The sequence below is a fragment of the Misgurnus anguillicaudatus genome, chromosome 3, assembly GCF_027580225.2.
Source record: "Misgurnus anguillicaudatus chromosome 3, ASM2758022v2, whole genome shotgun sequence".
Taxonomy (NCBI): Eukaryota; Metazoa; Chordata; class Actinopteri; order Cypriniformes; family Cobitidae; genus Misgurnus; species Misgurnus anguillicaudatus.
This window is the reverse complement of record NC_073339.2, coordinates 9,934,005-9,949,011: the sequence shown is the minus strand read 5'-3', so window position 1 is coordinate 9,949,011 and position 15,007 is coordinate 9,934,005. Positions and strand designations below refer to the sequence as shown.

Here is a 15,007-nt window from a genome sequence, read left to right as displayed (position 1 = left end):
GTGTGAGAACAGCCAGCTTCGACGTTATTCAGAGCGGCTAATTACATTTAGTTTGGCATCTAAAGGTTATTAAACTTAACCGCGCTGAACAAAACTCATATAAATGCGGTTATGCATTTCGAAATGATCACTGTAATGGATGCACTTTTATGGCGCAGCCCAGTCTCACGAAATTTCGTTATATAGTCATGTATTTTTTTATTCTTTTTTTGTGCTATATCACGAATTTTCGCGTTTTTTCCGCGATCGTATAACGAATTCCTGTTTTCATGTGATTATCACGTATTGGTTACTCAACTGTTTTGTCCTATTTTATTACCATTGTCGCTTCGGCTTAGAGTTAGATTTACATAAAATGACATCCCTAATCTAACCCTAACGCCAGGCGACATATAAAAAAATAAATCAGGAAAAATAGTATAAACCAAAGTGACATTCTAATGCAAGCACCAAATCTAACCCTAAACCGAAGCGACAATGGTTTAAAAATAGGAAAAAGCAGTTGAGTAACCAATACGTGATAATCACACGAAAACAGGAATTCGTTATACGATCACGAAAAAACGTGAAAATTCGTGATAATAGCACAAAAAAAGAATAAAAAAAATATGTGACTATATCACGAAACTTTGTGAGACTGGGTAGCAGCATGGCGACACAAATATTATGTATAATCTGCCATCATCCCATTCCGTGTGCATTGCAGTGCATTCTGGGATTGCTTCCTGCTACTAAAATTCATGTCATATAAAAAAATATTTTGACGTTTCTTCTTTCTCACACAGTAGCCCCAATTGATGTTTCACAGTGAAAGGAGTAATCTAAGGGTTAATCTCTTCATCAATTCCTCATAGCCGCTGCTAATTACTCCACTCTTGATAACAGACCTCAGATAAGCCTTTGAAATGCAACAAGTCAATTACCTGTAAGGTGGATTAATGTAAGCTCACAGGGCCTGTGATCTTCCTCTCGACCCGCCCCTCCCTCTCCTCCACATTCTCCTTACACAGCAAGACGCATAGGCCTTTAAGGCATTACCCACGCATCTCATTTACATCGCCCTGCAGACAATTATCACACTTAGAAAAGTACAATTGTGTTTTCTACCTCATTAAGCAATAGAGCAACAAAGGCCTGGTTCCTTTTCCTCTCTCTCTCTCGCTCGCTCTCTCTCTCTCCTGTCTTGTTTCCCGTGTGCATTCTGTCCAAGAGAAGCGGAAAAACGTGAAATGAGTGAAGAGTGAAATACACTGTTGGTCTTTTGAAATGCACATACATCCTGAAACAACAGGATATGTAAGGATTTAAAAACCCTCAGGTGTCCTCTCATATACAACAACGCTGGGTTGTTTCCATGGTTGGGTAAAACTTTTTGGTTTGAATTAACCTGCTGGGTTTTTCAACCTATGGTTGGGTAACATATGGACATTTATAGGTTAATTTTAATTGATTTGAGTTTGGGTTTATTCATATTTTAAACAAACATAAAACAACCAACACTCTAAAACAGACTGATCTCACAGAAAGTCGTGTTATAGACGGTTTCAGCAGTAACAACATAAACAAGCGGCTTTTCTGGTCGACATGTAACTTCCGGTAAACTCCGCTAAGAATAAATAACAACAAAGACTTTAGACTTAGTTTATTTATATAACAAGCAAAATAAACAACATGTACATTAACTAGGAAACCAAAACATTTGTTATTTTCGACGATTTATTTAAAAAATGTATAAAAAAAACTGAAACCGGAAGTAGAGTTCGGACCAAACGTGTATCGCGTCAACGCACGTGCGTCCGATGAAACCGTCTATAATCACGAAAAATTTTATTAATTTATTTGTGTCCATGGCACGAAATCAGCTTTTTTTGTGTCTTTTTCGTGTCACTCGCGCAAATTTCTATAAATAGTATAAAAAACTTTTTTTCGTGTCATTTTATGCATTGTTTTCTCATTGTTTTTTCCTATTTTCTTACCATTATCGCTTGGGGTTGGAGTTAAAATCATCCTAACCCAAACCCCAAATCTAACCCGAACCCCAAGCGAAAATGATCCCTAAGGTGACATTGCAGTAAAAAAAATCTAAAGTTTAGTTTCATGTGATCGCATGAAACTTTCATGTGGTCATGCAAAACCTTCATGTGCAGAATTATTTTTTTAGTTTAGTTTCGCGTGCTCACGTGAAACTTTTGCGCACGCACCTGAAAGCGAAAGTTTCACGTGCGCGCGCGATAGTTTCACGTGAGCACCCAAACTAAACCAGGTAGTTTCACGTGCGTACGCGATAGTTTCACTTGAGCATGCAAAACTAAACTTTATTTAATTTTTGCTCCATGTCCCCTTTAGGGGCTCTGACAATAGACATTCGTGCTCAAGGTACGAAAAAAAGCTGAATTTCGTGCCATGGACACGAATAAATTAAGAACATTTTTTGTGACTATAACACAAATTTCTGTTATTAGTTTATTTTCAATTCAACTTGACAAATTAAGTTAAACTTGTTGTTATGTCAACTTACAATTCAAAACGTAAAATAGTAGGTTGAATTGACTTTCATAACCAAGTTGATAACTGGATTTTGGGTTGAAACAACCCAGCAAACCTTTTGTCCCAGTGCTGGATTACAAATAACCTAGCTTTTTTTTAAGTGCTTATTTAGAGATTCAAAAGTTAGCCTATATTTTTTTACTATATTTTATTTTATGTTCGATGCTGTGGTGTTGTTGGACGTGGGAGTTAAGAAAAGGTCTTTTAGTTGTTGTTTTGTGTTTGTTTTGTTTTACGGGGCAGGTTGGAGACGGCCCCATTTTTTCCACGTAACTGTTAAAGCCCAATAAATAAAATGTTCGGGAACGAAATATACGAGCTGCATGGAAATCGCTGACTCCTGCAACTATACAAAGCAACATCTTCTCGAAAAACTACAAGTGTCACCTTAACCGAAAAAAGAAAGAGCGAAACGTCAGCGTGGATGCTGTGAAACAGACATCTGCCCCGAGACCAGCGGCTCCAACCTCCTGCCTCGAGTCCTGTGAACGCTGTTAAAAGCTCAGCGCTCCCTCTCTTTTCTCATTGACAGAGACCAAAGACTGTTTATTCAAAGAGTCATTTCAACCCACCGGCCCCCTGGTGCCTTGCTTTTTCATGGTAAAACTTTCAAATTGTAATCTCAGGAGAACCAAGCACACATATTTGTTCAGGCCTGATCTCCCACATAATCAACTGACACCAGATGGTAAGCCAAAGAAGATGCCAGTGGACGTATAAAAAATGCCATCATAAGAATAATGGAGAATTAATGTTATTTTATGAGTCTCTTGAAAGCCCTTACATTTGAATTGCCCGGGCAAATTTCCCACCTAAATAACCTTTAAAATCAAAGCTTTTTTCATTTTGCATTTCAAGACAAAAGACATGCCTTATTATAAAATTGCACCCACGAGACCATCAAATCAAACCCTGATCACAAGAGACCCCCGCCATAACCCTTTTTGTCACACCCTCGTGCACAACAAGGCGGGTGCTGTGTGAATACTCCCATTTAGCGGCTTGAAATACAAACTCGTGAATTCAAATGCAGATCACATCACCTGACTTCTAAACGCTCTGACATCACCATGAACTGTACGAGTTCAGAGTTCAAAGGGGAACTATCATGTGAAGTTTTCATTTTGGCCACAAGATCTGCGGTCAGCACACACAAATTTGGCTATTTGTGGAGTGTATTAACTGCGAAGCGTCACAAACAAAACGTTATTCTATATTTCAATAGCTTACTCAATACTCCAATGCAACATTGTGGGAAAAATACCCACTGTGATTCTTTCCAAGTGCTGGAATTCATACAATACCTCGCGGTTCAAATGTGACCCCGGCAGTTAAAGCATAATTTAGGCAAGTGTGGGAGTCTTTGTGTAAAATAACACAGTGGATCTTTGGTCACCAACAACCTATGAAAGCGTGGAGACATTCCTGGTTTTTGTGTGTGACCATGGAGCCGCCACAGTGGCGAGCATACACATATACAATCGCACACTTTCAATCATGGTTGATTTGTGTAAATATAAAACGGCCATAGCATTGACAAATATAGCTGCTCATATATATATATATATATATATATATATATATATATATATATATATATATATATATATATATATATATATATATATATATATATATATATATATATATATATATATACATAAATATGCTTTGTTTTAATAAAATCCTTGTTGCACTTACATTTTTAATTTGAATTAATTTAAACTATAAAACAAAGTTGAATTAGGTTAAGTTATTTCAACTTTATTTTTATAATCTATCGCAACTCCTCAATAGTCGAGAAAGTTTAAATGAATTGTAAATTGCAACCACTGGTGTCAAAAGTATTCACATTTTTACTCAGGTAGAAGTATAGACCGTTTCATCGGGCGCACGTGTGGTGACGCGATAAGCGTCTCCGAACTTTACTTACGGTTTCTGTTTGTTTAATGGTCTGACTAGTTGCTGAAACTAAACTCTTAAACAAATACCTCGTCGAAAGAAACAAATGTTTTGGGTTCCTATGTAATTTACGTGTTGTTTATTTTGCTTATTATATAAATAAACTACTTTAAAAGGACTTTGTTGTTATTTATTCTTTGCGAAGTTTACCGGAAGTTACGTGATGACCACGAAAGCCACTTGTTTATGTTGTTACTGCTGAAACCGTATATGGATAGTAGGGTTTAAAAAAACTTTAGTGTAAGTTGAAGTATCAACTCGAGCTTTTTACTCAAAAAAGTACCGATTTCAAAACTACTTAAAGTATTAAAATAAAAGTAATTTAAGGAAAAAAATGCCATTAAGGACAAAAGCTTATGCCTATTATTGTGCACTACCCCACCTCCTTACTGTCACTGGGACAGTACCCTTTCAAAAAGGTACATGTTTGTACCCCAAGAGTGCATATTAGTACTTCAAAGGTACATATTGGTAGTTTATATTAGTAATACATATTTCTACCTAAATGGTACATATTAGGACCTTTTTTAAAAGGGTACTGCCCCAACGATAGCTTTTGTAGCTTGTTTATTTTTGACAGTGAATGCAATAATAACTATAATGTTATATTAAAATGTTAATGTTGAAAAATTTGCTATGCACTAAGGGTACCTGTTTCAGCCGCATATATGCCCATTGAAAATAAACGCATTTTAGTGCAATGCAAATACATTGAATGAGCCAGTAGTGAAGAAATAATACATTTTAAGAAAGAATCTTTTTTGAATAACGATTCCAACACAAGGTACGTAGTCCTTGCTGGAGTGTGACTTGATTTGTGTCATGTGCAGGTGCGATGGATCGCGTACAAACCAATAGGGTATACTTCTTATCCAACCACAATCAAATTCACTCTATCCAGATGGCGTGATTTATCTGGATTTTTTTTGTTTTTTGAAGGATAACAAGCCAAAATGAAATGGAAGTAACGAGGCTATTTTTAGGAGTAAAAAGTACAGATAAATGCGTTAAAAGAGTAGAAGTAAAAAGTCATCTAAAGTATAGATACCCACAATTTCTACTTAAGTAAGGTAACAATGTATTTGTACTTACTTGACACCTCTGATTGCACAAGGAATTTTTACACTGTAAAAAGTGAAAAGTTGGATAAACTTTAAAAAATTACTTCAGCTGGTAACACCTAAAAAGATTAAGTAGTTTTAACTTACATTTTTCTCCTAAAGTGATACATTTTAAGTTGAAAAAACGTACATTTTTTTAGGTGTTACCAATTGAAGTATTTTTTTAAGTTGATCCAACTTTTTACAGTGTGAGCTTTCTTCCTGTAAATAGGCAGGTTCCTTATGCTAGCTGAAACAGAACCCAATAAGTGACTGATTTTGAATGCTCTGCATATTTGGCAAAGCTAATGTTACTAAGCTAGCGCTATGAGAGTCTAGTAAAAAAAAGTAATGCATTGGTGATACTGTTTATGGACAAAACAGAAAGCGACAGGAACTTTCATCACCTACTGAAGATGATGCTTTGACGATGTTTTGTTACAGAAAATAACACATCTATCTATTAGTTGAGTAAGATAATTGCTGATCAGATCTGCCATCTGTTTCATAACACTGCCAGATACTCCCTGTTATTAAACTACTTATTATTCTCTCTCTCTCTCTCTCTCTCTCTCTCTCTCTCTCTCTCTCTCTCTCTCTCTCTCTCTCTCTCTCTCTCTCTCTCTCTCTCTCTCTCTCTCTCTTTCTGTTCGACTAACTGCTGGAAGCTTAGTCACCATCTCTGTCTCAACCTGTAGCTTAGCAGTCTATCTGAATGACAATCGCACAAATTTTATACATGCATTTTATACATTGTCAGGATTTTTTTTTAAATATGTACCTTAGCTGTCCCTGGGGTGGTAAGTTTATATTAGTATCTCAAAGGAACATTTTGGTACCAAATTGATGCATATATGCACCTAATGGTACATATTAGGACCTTTTTAAAGGGTACTGCCCCAGTAAAAAAATGCAGCATGAAGGTAAAACAACTTGGTTTTGCAATTCAGTCAACCTACTATTTAAAGTTTTGCCTTGTGATAATAAAAGTTGAAATTGTCACTGTAAAAAATTAGCTGTAATTATGCAGCTGGTTGCCAGTAACTTACTGTAGAAGATAAAGACAAAAAATGTTTCATGTTCATTTAACTTTGAACAAACTGTTGCCAGTAAAGAACATAAATGTAAAATCTACAATAAGTTACTGGCAGCTATGTTGCCAGTAATATCCAGTAACACTGTAATTTCTACAGAATTTTTTTACAGTGAAACACTGTAAAAAAATCCATAGAAATTGAGCTGGGTTGCCGGTAACATACCGTAGATTTAAATGTATGTTATTTACTGGCAACATTTTGTTTAAAGTTAAATGAACATTTACAAATCTTTGTCTTTACAGAGTAAAACTAAAAAAACAGCATCAAGCAAAATATTCTGGGAACCCAAATTTGAAGCAAAAAATTTCTGGTTCCCAGAATGCTTTGCATGAGGCTGTTATTGTATAGTTTTATTCTGTAAAGATAAAGACTTGTTAATATTTAAAATTTATTTATCTTTGAACAAACTCTTGCCAGTAAATAACTTAAATTTAAATTTACTGTAAATTACCAGCAACCCAGCTTCAATAACATTGTAATTTCTACGGATTTTTTTACAGTGAAGTAACACAAATCTATATGTTGATTTGACACAGTTTTTTACAGTGCGCTGGGATTCATATTTTGACAATTTTTTAATCAGCGTAGTTTGATTTAAACTTCATTTCATTTTTGCAAAAAACTCAAATTAATTTTTAAAATTTTTTAACCATGATTATGATAAATTTACTCCAACTTTTTGAAGGTCGAGGTGAATTAAAAAGGGATTGAAATGTGCACTTAATTAAAATGCATTCGTTACATTCGAGCAGATGTTTATGGTTTGCATGGATGAAAACTGACCGACGGACTGAATGATTAGTGAAAACAGATATATGTATGAACTCATAAATGGCCTGAGAATTCTTGGAATGTCAAGCACAAAACAACCAACATTTAAAGCCGGTTCTGTGCAGCTCTGATGCTGCTAAATCTGACTTGGCCCCTGGTTTTATGAACTGACTGAGTGGTTTCAACCAAGCTTGAAAATGATTGGAAGTGACTCCATGTGAAAAGAGCTGTTATTGGCTATATAAATTACGCAGCCTGCAGAAGTCAGACCTTGAGAGGGTAAATCTGCTACGCAGATACTGTTGATGGAAACCACATCCTTTTGTCGTAATGAGAACGGCAATGATTATGGCAATGATTATGTGCTTGTATCACTGTGCATGTGTATGTGCTTTTGTATTGGAAAATGTAAACAGTCCTGAATCTTATTGCATTTAATTTGATTCAAACTTCTTATTTTGCTACAAGATTAGAATCTATTTGACCTTTGGCTACTATTGAATCTATAGTTTTGAAGAGCAGACAGAACATTTTAGATCAGCTATGACATGGCAAATTCTGAAGCATCTCTCCTATCCAGTTAGATCAAATCTAGTTAAAGTTTTAGCTTTGAATACACGCTTAAAAATAAAGGTGCTGAAAGGATGATGATAGAGCAGTGGTTCTAAAACTGGGGTCTCTGAGATGGTCCCGGGGGGCGAGTTATAAATTCTGTGTAATTAAACCTCAGAAAAACAAGGCTATAACCAACATTGTATTTAATGTTAAAATTAAAATTCAAAGTTTTGGAATGTTTTATGTCCTTCATTTTCTTTGGGGGGCATCAATGGCTGCACGGTACATAAGGGGGGCGCACGCTGAAAAGTATGAAAACCACTGCTATAGAGGAACCATTTTTGTTTTTCCATAAAACCTTATAGGTAAATTTAAAGAACTATTTTTGTACCTTTTTCTAGTCTGAAGAACCTAAACATCTACAAAGAACTGTTGTGCGACCGAAAGGATCTGTGGATGTTGAAGGTTCGAGTGTAGAGATGACCCAACACGAGTTAACATGAACTCCAGGTTCGTCATTAAAGCTATTAAAAAGCTCTAGTGATCTCCCTGGTGTAAAAGATTTCCATTATTTAGACTGTTGGGTCGGGTGCTGGGGGTCTTTCTGCGGGACACCAGTGGGTCTGATATGATATCCACCATGACAGATTTGTCACTCGTGAGGGGAAGCGCCGTTGGCATTTTATAGAATATTGGTGTGTCTGAGATCGTCTGCCAAATCGGTTTAGGGTGTTGCCAAGAATGCGTAGGCTAATAAAGTCAAAGCGAATTTACAACCCCAGGATTATTTGTCTGATTAATGAGCAAACATAAATCTACATAATTATGTTATAATAATGTAAAAAATAAATGTATAATACAATTTACAATAAATTATACAGTAAAAATGCTATTTTTGTGTCATATATTATTATTAATAATATTATTATTATTATTATTATTATGAGTTATTTATTAGTAATTTATTAACATTACTAATTATTTTAGTTTTTATTATTGTTGTTGTTAATAGTGTTATTAATATTATTATTATTATTGTTAATAATGTGTCAAAGTGTTGTTGTTTTGAAGAGATAGTTGAGAGTCTTCAAACTTGCCATGAGCACTAAAAGTTGGCTCGGTGATTTTGTTTGGGAAGGGTGTTCGGAAAAGTAATAGTTCATTTTCCTGACGTCACCGTTTGGCCTTGCAGCTACGCGCAGGACTACATATTTGGAGGACAATTGGTTAAGTGGAGTTAAACCGTTGCCTTTTCCTCCTCGAGGTACCTTCGCTTTTGATCGCACCGTCTCTGGCGCCTCGCAAAACGCAGCTCGTCTGGCTCACTAAATGAGAGAGAAGAAAACCCCGCTCGCTTCTCAGCTGAGCCTTTTGTAACCTTAAAAGCCCGTGACATGCCTTAAATTGCCTAAGTATTGTGTAACTTACAGCCCTCTCGAATCAATTTCTGCCTTTACAAAAGCTTTTCTCAATAAAGAGACCGTGAATAGTTTCCACGTAGCTTACCTCAGAAATGTTTTCCCGCGACTAGCACCTATAAGAGTTTGTTCTGCTTTTCTTTTTCATTTGTGTGAAAATTAGCCCACTGTTAAGATTATTACTGCTTTTATTGCATTTCTATTAGCTACCCATGAATCATTTAAACAGGCCTACATGATAGTTAGGCTATATTTATTTCTTTTACCTGTGCCGTAATTGACTTTGTGAACAAAACGGTCCGATTTGCTCTGAATTCCTTTACCAAAAGTCACGGCGTGGAATAATTCCTTTGTGTCTTTTCAATAGCTTCTTAACAGTCGGATACAGATACTTTGAGAGATTCCCCACTGTTTAATTGGGCTAAAATTGGTCTACTTTGTGCCCCGAAGAGTCAAGCGCCCCGAGGCCGTCTATACATCATCTCAGCAAGACATCCGCGATTAAGTACTCATTTTTCTCGATATCCCCTTGATGTCTCGTTGTCAACTTGACCACATGACTTCTAAGGGCTTTTTATGATTGGTCAGAACGCCCCCCAGGGGATTGTCGCGACCAATCAGATCGAGGCTGTTGGTCAAGCGGACGCGCTGATTGGCGGACCGCAGTTTGTGCGTTCTTATAAGTGTACTGAGGCAGAGCGCAGGACAGTCTATTAGAAGTTGTTGAGACGTGACCGTGTATGCAACAACTTTGTGGCTAATGGTTTACAATGAATTCTCCTAAGGGACCCGTTGCGTGTGAAACGACAGCTCGCGAGAAATCCGGCTCGGAGGGCGAGGAAAGCCCAAAGCCGAAAGATATGACCACCGACACGGGACATAAAATCAAGAAGTGCTTACCGTTTAGCGTTGAATCTCTGATGGCAAAGTCAACCTGCCAGGTCGTGTGCTCTCCGGTTCTCCAGCAGCCTTTCCCCCAGAGACTTGGACCGGACCTAATACGGACATACTTTGTGGAGAAAACGAAAGTTTCTGTGGACAGTTTGTCAAACGTGTCGGACGGCTTCAACGATGAAAGTGAAGAATTAAGCGATAAGGAACAGAGCACTTGGTTAAACTCGTCATCTTTTGCATCTCCCCCTCGTAAGTAGGCTATTTAAAATAATATAAACTATCGGGTTTTGTTTTTATTTAAAAGTGTAAATAAGCAAAGCAACAACTGGTAGCCATTGACTAGCATTGACGATCTTATTTCTTATCCCTTACAAAAATTAACCATTGTTACTACAAGTAAAACCAAAATAACATTTTTACTAGTTACACTTTATAGTTTCCACAAATTATCCGGTTTTTTTAGTAAAACCAATAAAGCTTTAATCAATGCGCAAAAAACATAGTTAGCCTATTATTAAACTTTTACTATTATAAACCCCCAAACCCTGGTTAATTTTCGTAAGAAATTGCTTAGAAATAATATAGGACAAACTACATTTTGTTTGATCATTTATTTATATTATTTATCATACAACATTATAGTACGTATTAATAATAACGTAGTAATTATTCATTTATACAATTTATGTATTGTACAAAAGAATAATGAAGAAAGTTTGGTAGTTTAAAAGTAAGTCCAAATATTTAAAAAGTTGCAAAAAGTAAAACACTATAACTAAAAAGATAGAATGGGAAAGCTTTCAGATGAACTTTCTTTAAATGTTTTTCCCTTCATGTTTTCCAGGTCACCCAAGCCCAACACCGTGCCCCTTACGCAAGCACAAGACAAACAGAAAGCCCCGCACGCCCTTCAGCACCTCCCAGCTGCTCTCGCTGGAGCGCAAGTTCAGACAAAAACAGTACCTCTCCATCGCCGAACGGGCCGAGTTTTCCAACTCTCTGAACCTCACGGAGACTCAGGTCAAGATTTGGTTCCAGAACCGAAGGGCGAAGGCCAAGAGACTCCAGGAGGCCGAACTGGAAAAGTTCAAATGTGCCTCCAAACCCATTCTGGCACCGTTTGCGCTGCCCTTCCCTCTGGGTTCGCCATCATCTCTTTATGGACCACCAGCCAGTTTCCCACGGCCCTTACCGATGCCAGGACTATTTAACGGGCCCGTGTCCTATGGAATGTATTATTTGTCCTAAAACTTTTATATGATTGCTTCTTCCAAACTCGGAGTGATTTTAAGAGACTTTAAATTATGTCCACCTGGCGCGCAAATGTTAAATATTCCAATGTTAAAGTATATAAGGTGAAAATACACAAATTCTTTAATAGCCCTTTTTGGTCATACTTTATATTGCAGTGTTTATGTTACTCTGAAATGACAAGTGCTGAGTAACACTTATGCATATATTTAGTATGTAATTATTTTGAGAAACTGCTTACACGTAGTAATTATTATTATTACATTAGTGATGAACTATTCTGATTAAAATATGTAACATGAGCACTGTAATGCAAAGTGTTACCTGTCACATGTAATAGTTATCAAGTCCGTACATCCGCGAAATCATCCCTCAGATATGAAAATGGATGGACTTTTGTATATTTTAGTGTTTTATTCTCTGTTGTATATTGACGTGCTCTTGTAGAGCAGGTAGACGTGTGTACTGTTTTAAAATCAATTTCAACTGAGCTTATCCGTCACATGACGAAGAAGTACTTATTGGCCTTATGTTGGAAGTGCCTTGAAAGACCAAATATTTATTAGTCAAAAAATAAAAAGTATCTTTTTATAAATGTAAATATTTTTCCTATTCTATTTTCCTTTGTCTAACCAATTTATTGTAATTGGAAAATTTATTTGGAAACTAAGACGCATAACAGACAAAATAACAGCAATTTTCATATAATTATCGGGTAACGTGTGGATCCCGCCGATTTGCGCCTTATTAATAAAGTTTCCATAATTTTTATGAAAGTCATTATATTGCCCTTTTTATTGGTAGGCAAAAAAAATGAACAAGAGAACATTTAACATAGCCTAAATTATTCCGCAATGTGCTCCGTTTTAAATACAACTTTACCTCATTAGGCCTAGGCTACATAAAATATAAGACTAAGAAAGAGAATTAAAACTTTGCTTAATAATAACAATTAGACCTACTCTATTAGTCACATCAATGACATTTATGAAATAAACAAATTTTCAGTGAATATACCGCGATAATAAAAACATGGTGGTGAAAGAGCCCAGCATTTATTATATCAAAATAAATTGTTGACAAATTTTGTCTTTGAAAACTATATATAAAACTATTTATACAATTTATTACATTTTGCTAACAGATAAAGCAAATAATAAAGGGTCTCCTCAGTGCGCATTTTTATAAAAGTTGTGCTTTTGTTTGTGTTTTTATGAAACACCTCTGATCCGGCTGATTTCGTTTAGTTTTATTAATTAACATAATATATATCTTTTTTATTAAAGCTTCACATGAAATGTTGATTTATACTTAAAAAGCTAAACATGTAAACTTTTACAGACATTTATCGTGCATGCGACTGTTTCTGTCCAGAAGATGGCACCATTGAAACCTCAAGTAGCCAACTATAATAGTCTATTAAATCTAGGTTTCTTTTCCGATAAATTAATTTAGCAGTTGTGGTTAAAAATATGTCTCATTATTGGACGTTAATCTTTTTAAAATAATGGTAATTAATAACTAAATTCCAAGCTGCTATCACAGTTCTCCATCACCATTGTGCCTGCTTGTGGGATCTCAAAGAAACACTATTGAACATCTGCTGCTCTCAGTGATTAATTGAACAACGTCTAAATGAAATCGAAAAATAACAAGGATTATGTGTTTTGTTAAATTTGTTTAATTTCCATCTCTTCAAAACAGAAGCCTAGTTTCACTTTTAAATAGATTTTTGCATGACATAAATGTTTGACAGAATCAAATAGGCTTATATTATTTACGTACCCGAATTTGCACAAATGATCTGATTTCTTATATTTAACAGTTTTCATCTAATTAATATTAAGTAATTAATTAATTAATAATTGTTAATGATGTTACATTTGTCCCAGCTGCAGAATGATCGAGATGTTTTTGCAATAGTACATTATAGGTTTATATAGCTATAATAAAAAATGTTTTGACATATATTTTGTAATGTAATTCAATAATTTCATAATTGATTCGTATATATTAGCCTATATACAAAATAGGCCTACGTGTAACATCCATGTGACCATTTATTTTTACTGAAAACAACTGACACGTTCGCATGTGCATGAACTTCCAGCGGGACGACATTCTCATGCAGGAACGAAACGTAGGAGACGCTTATATTTATTGTCCACATTGTGCCTGCAAGCATGAAATGGTTTAACTAAGAAAATGTATTATTAAGAAATGCATACACTGTGAACCAATGTTGAGCTTGAGGTTCCCACAAGTCTTTAGGAGGGCAAGTCTGCACGGATGGAGTGCAACGGTCTGTAACCCTCCGGAAATACACAGATTACATTGCAAAGCCAACCAAAAAAAAGAAAGAAAGAATGCGACAGAAGTCTGGGGCCGAGAAAGATAAATATGTAAATGTTCAAAATCAAAATTTAAAATGTTAAAGGGGGTTTAATACATTTTGTAATATATTTTACACCAATTTTAATTACAAACATGCAGGCTTACCATGGGAAACCATGACCAAGCAAAAAGCGATAAACAACTTGATTATCTCTTTATAAGGCAGAAACATTGTAAATAAATGTAGATTCCTGAAACTATGGCATTAAACAAACAAACAAACAAAAAACTTTACGACACGAATAAATATCAGTCTTACCAACAGGAAAAACGCACTGTCCTGAATGTGGATAAGCCGACTGAAACTTTTAAAAGGTCAGTGAAATGTTGTTAAATAATAACTATTGTGGTTCTAAACTAGGTCAGTACGTCAGTTATTTCTTCTGTCAGTTTATTAAAAGTTTAATAATACGAGACATTAAAGAGGAGAAAGCTGTAAACATACATTTAATATACCAGACAGATTATTTGAGAATTCAAACCGTAAAAAAAAAGGTTTTGTGTTAAGAAACTTTTGCTCAACTTATACACACAAAAAAATAGTGCTATAGTGGTTCACTGGCTCGTAATCATACACTCTAAAAAAACAAACGGTGCTATATCCAAAACTGTTGCTTTGGATCGTAATCATAGAAGAACCGTTTTTAGTGCCATATAGCACCGGTGAAGCACCAGTGAAGCACCTGTGTAGAACCATATAGGGCCATATAGAACCACTATAGCACCAAATATGGTTCTACATAGCACTATATGGTTCTACACAGGTGCTTCACTGGTGCTTCAGCGGTGCTATATGGCACTAAAAACGGTTCTTCTATGAGTACGAGCAAAGAACCACTTTTGGTGCTATATAGCACCGTTTGTTTTTAGAGTGTAGGGGATAAATTTTGTGTGATAAACAGAACCTATGTGGAATCTGTGTAGCACCTTTGTAAAACCATATTGTGCTATTTTGAACAATAAGTGGTGCTATATTCACGCTTTAGCACCACTTATGGTTCTACAAGGGTGCGATCTA

The 15,007-nt window shown here is 35.7% G+C and overlaps 1 protein-coding gene and 1 long non-coding RNA gene across 2 annotated transcripts in view; one reads left to right on the top strand and one right to left on the bottom strand.

Moving 5' to 3' along the window:
* Positions 1–9,965, bottom strand: part of LOC141358977 (uncharacterized) — a 68,501-nt gene extending 58,536 nt beyond the window's left edge. Inside the window, exons 1-2 of the long non-coding RNA XR_012365571.1 lie at positions 9,717–9,965; positions 1,108–1,201 (exon numbers count right to left, since the gene is read on the bottom strand). This is a non-coding gene — a long non-coding RNA (uncharacterized lncRNA). The remainder of the gene's footprint in view (positions 1–1,107; positions 1,202–9,716) is intronic.
* On the top strand, positions 9,961–12,294 carry msx1b (muscle segment homeobox 1b). Its single transcript, XM_055204561.2, has 2 exons — positions 9,961–10,593; positions 11,189–12,294. The coding sequence occupies exons 1-2, from the start codon at positions 10,221–10,223 to the stop codon at positions 11,590–11,592; spliced, it is 777 nt and encodes a 258-aa protein (XP_055060536.2). The 5' UTR covers positions 9,961–10,220; the 3' UTR covers positions 11,593–12,294.
* The last annotated feature ends 2,713 nt before the right edge of the window (positions 12,295–15,007 follow it).

Bases quoted from the DNA above. Each gene is read 5' to 3' on its own strand.
- msx1b (XM_055204561.2), top strand. From the start codon at position 10,221: ATGAATTCTCCTAAGGGACCCGTTGCGTGTGAAACGACAGCTCGCGAG. The intron at 10,594-11,188 runs GTAAGTAGGCTA...CATGTTTTCCAG, and splicing joins ATCTTTTGCATCTCCCCCTC to GTCACCCAAGCCCAACACCG.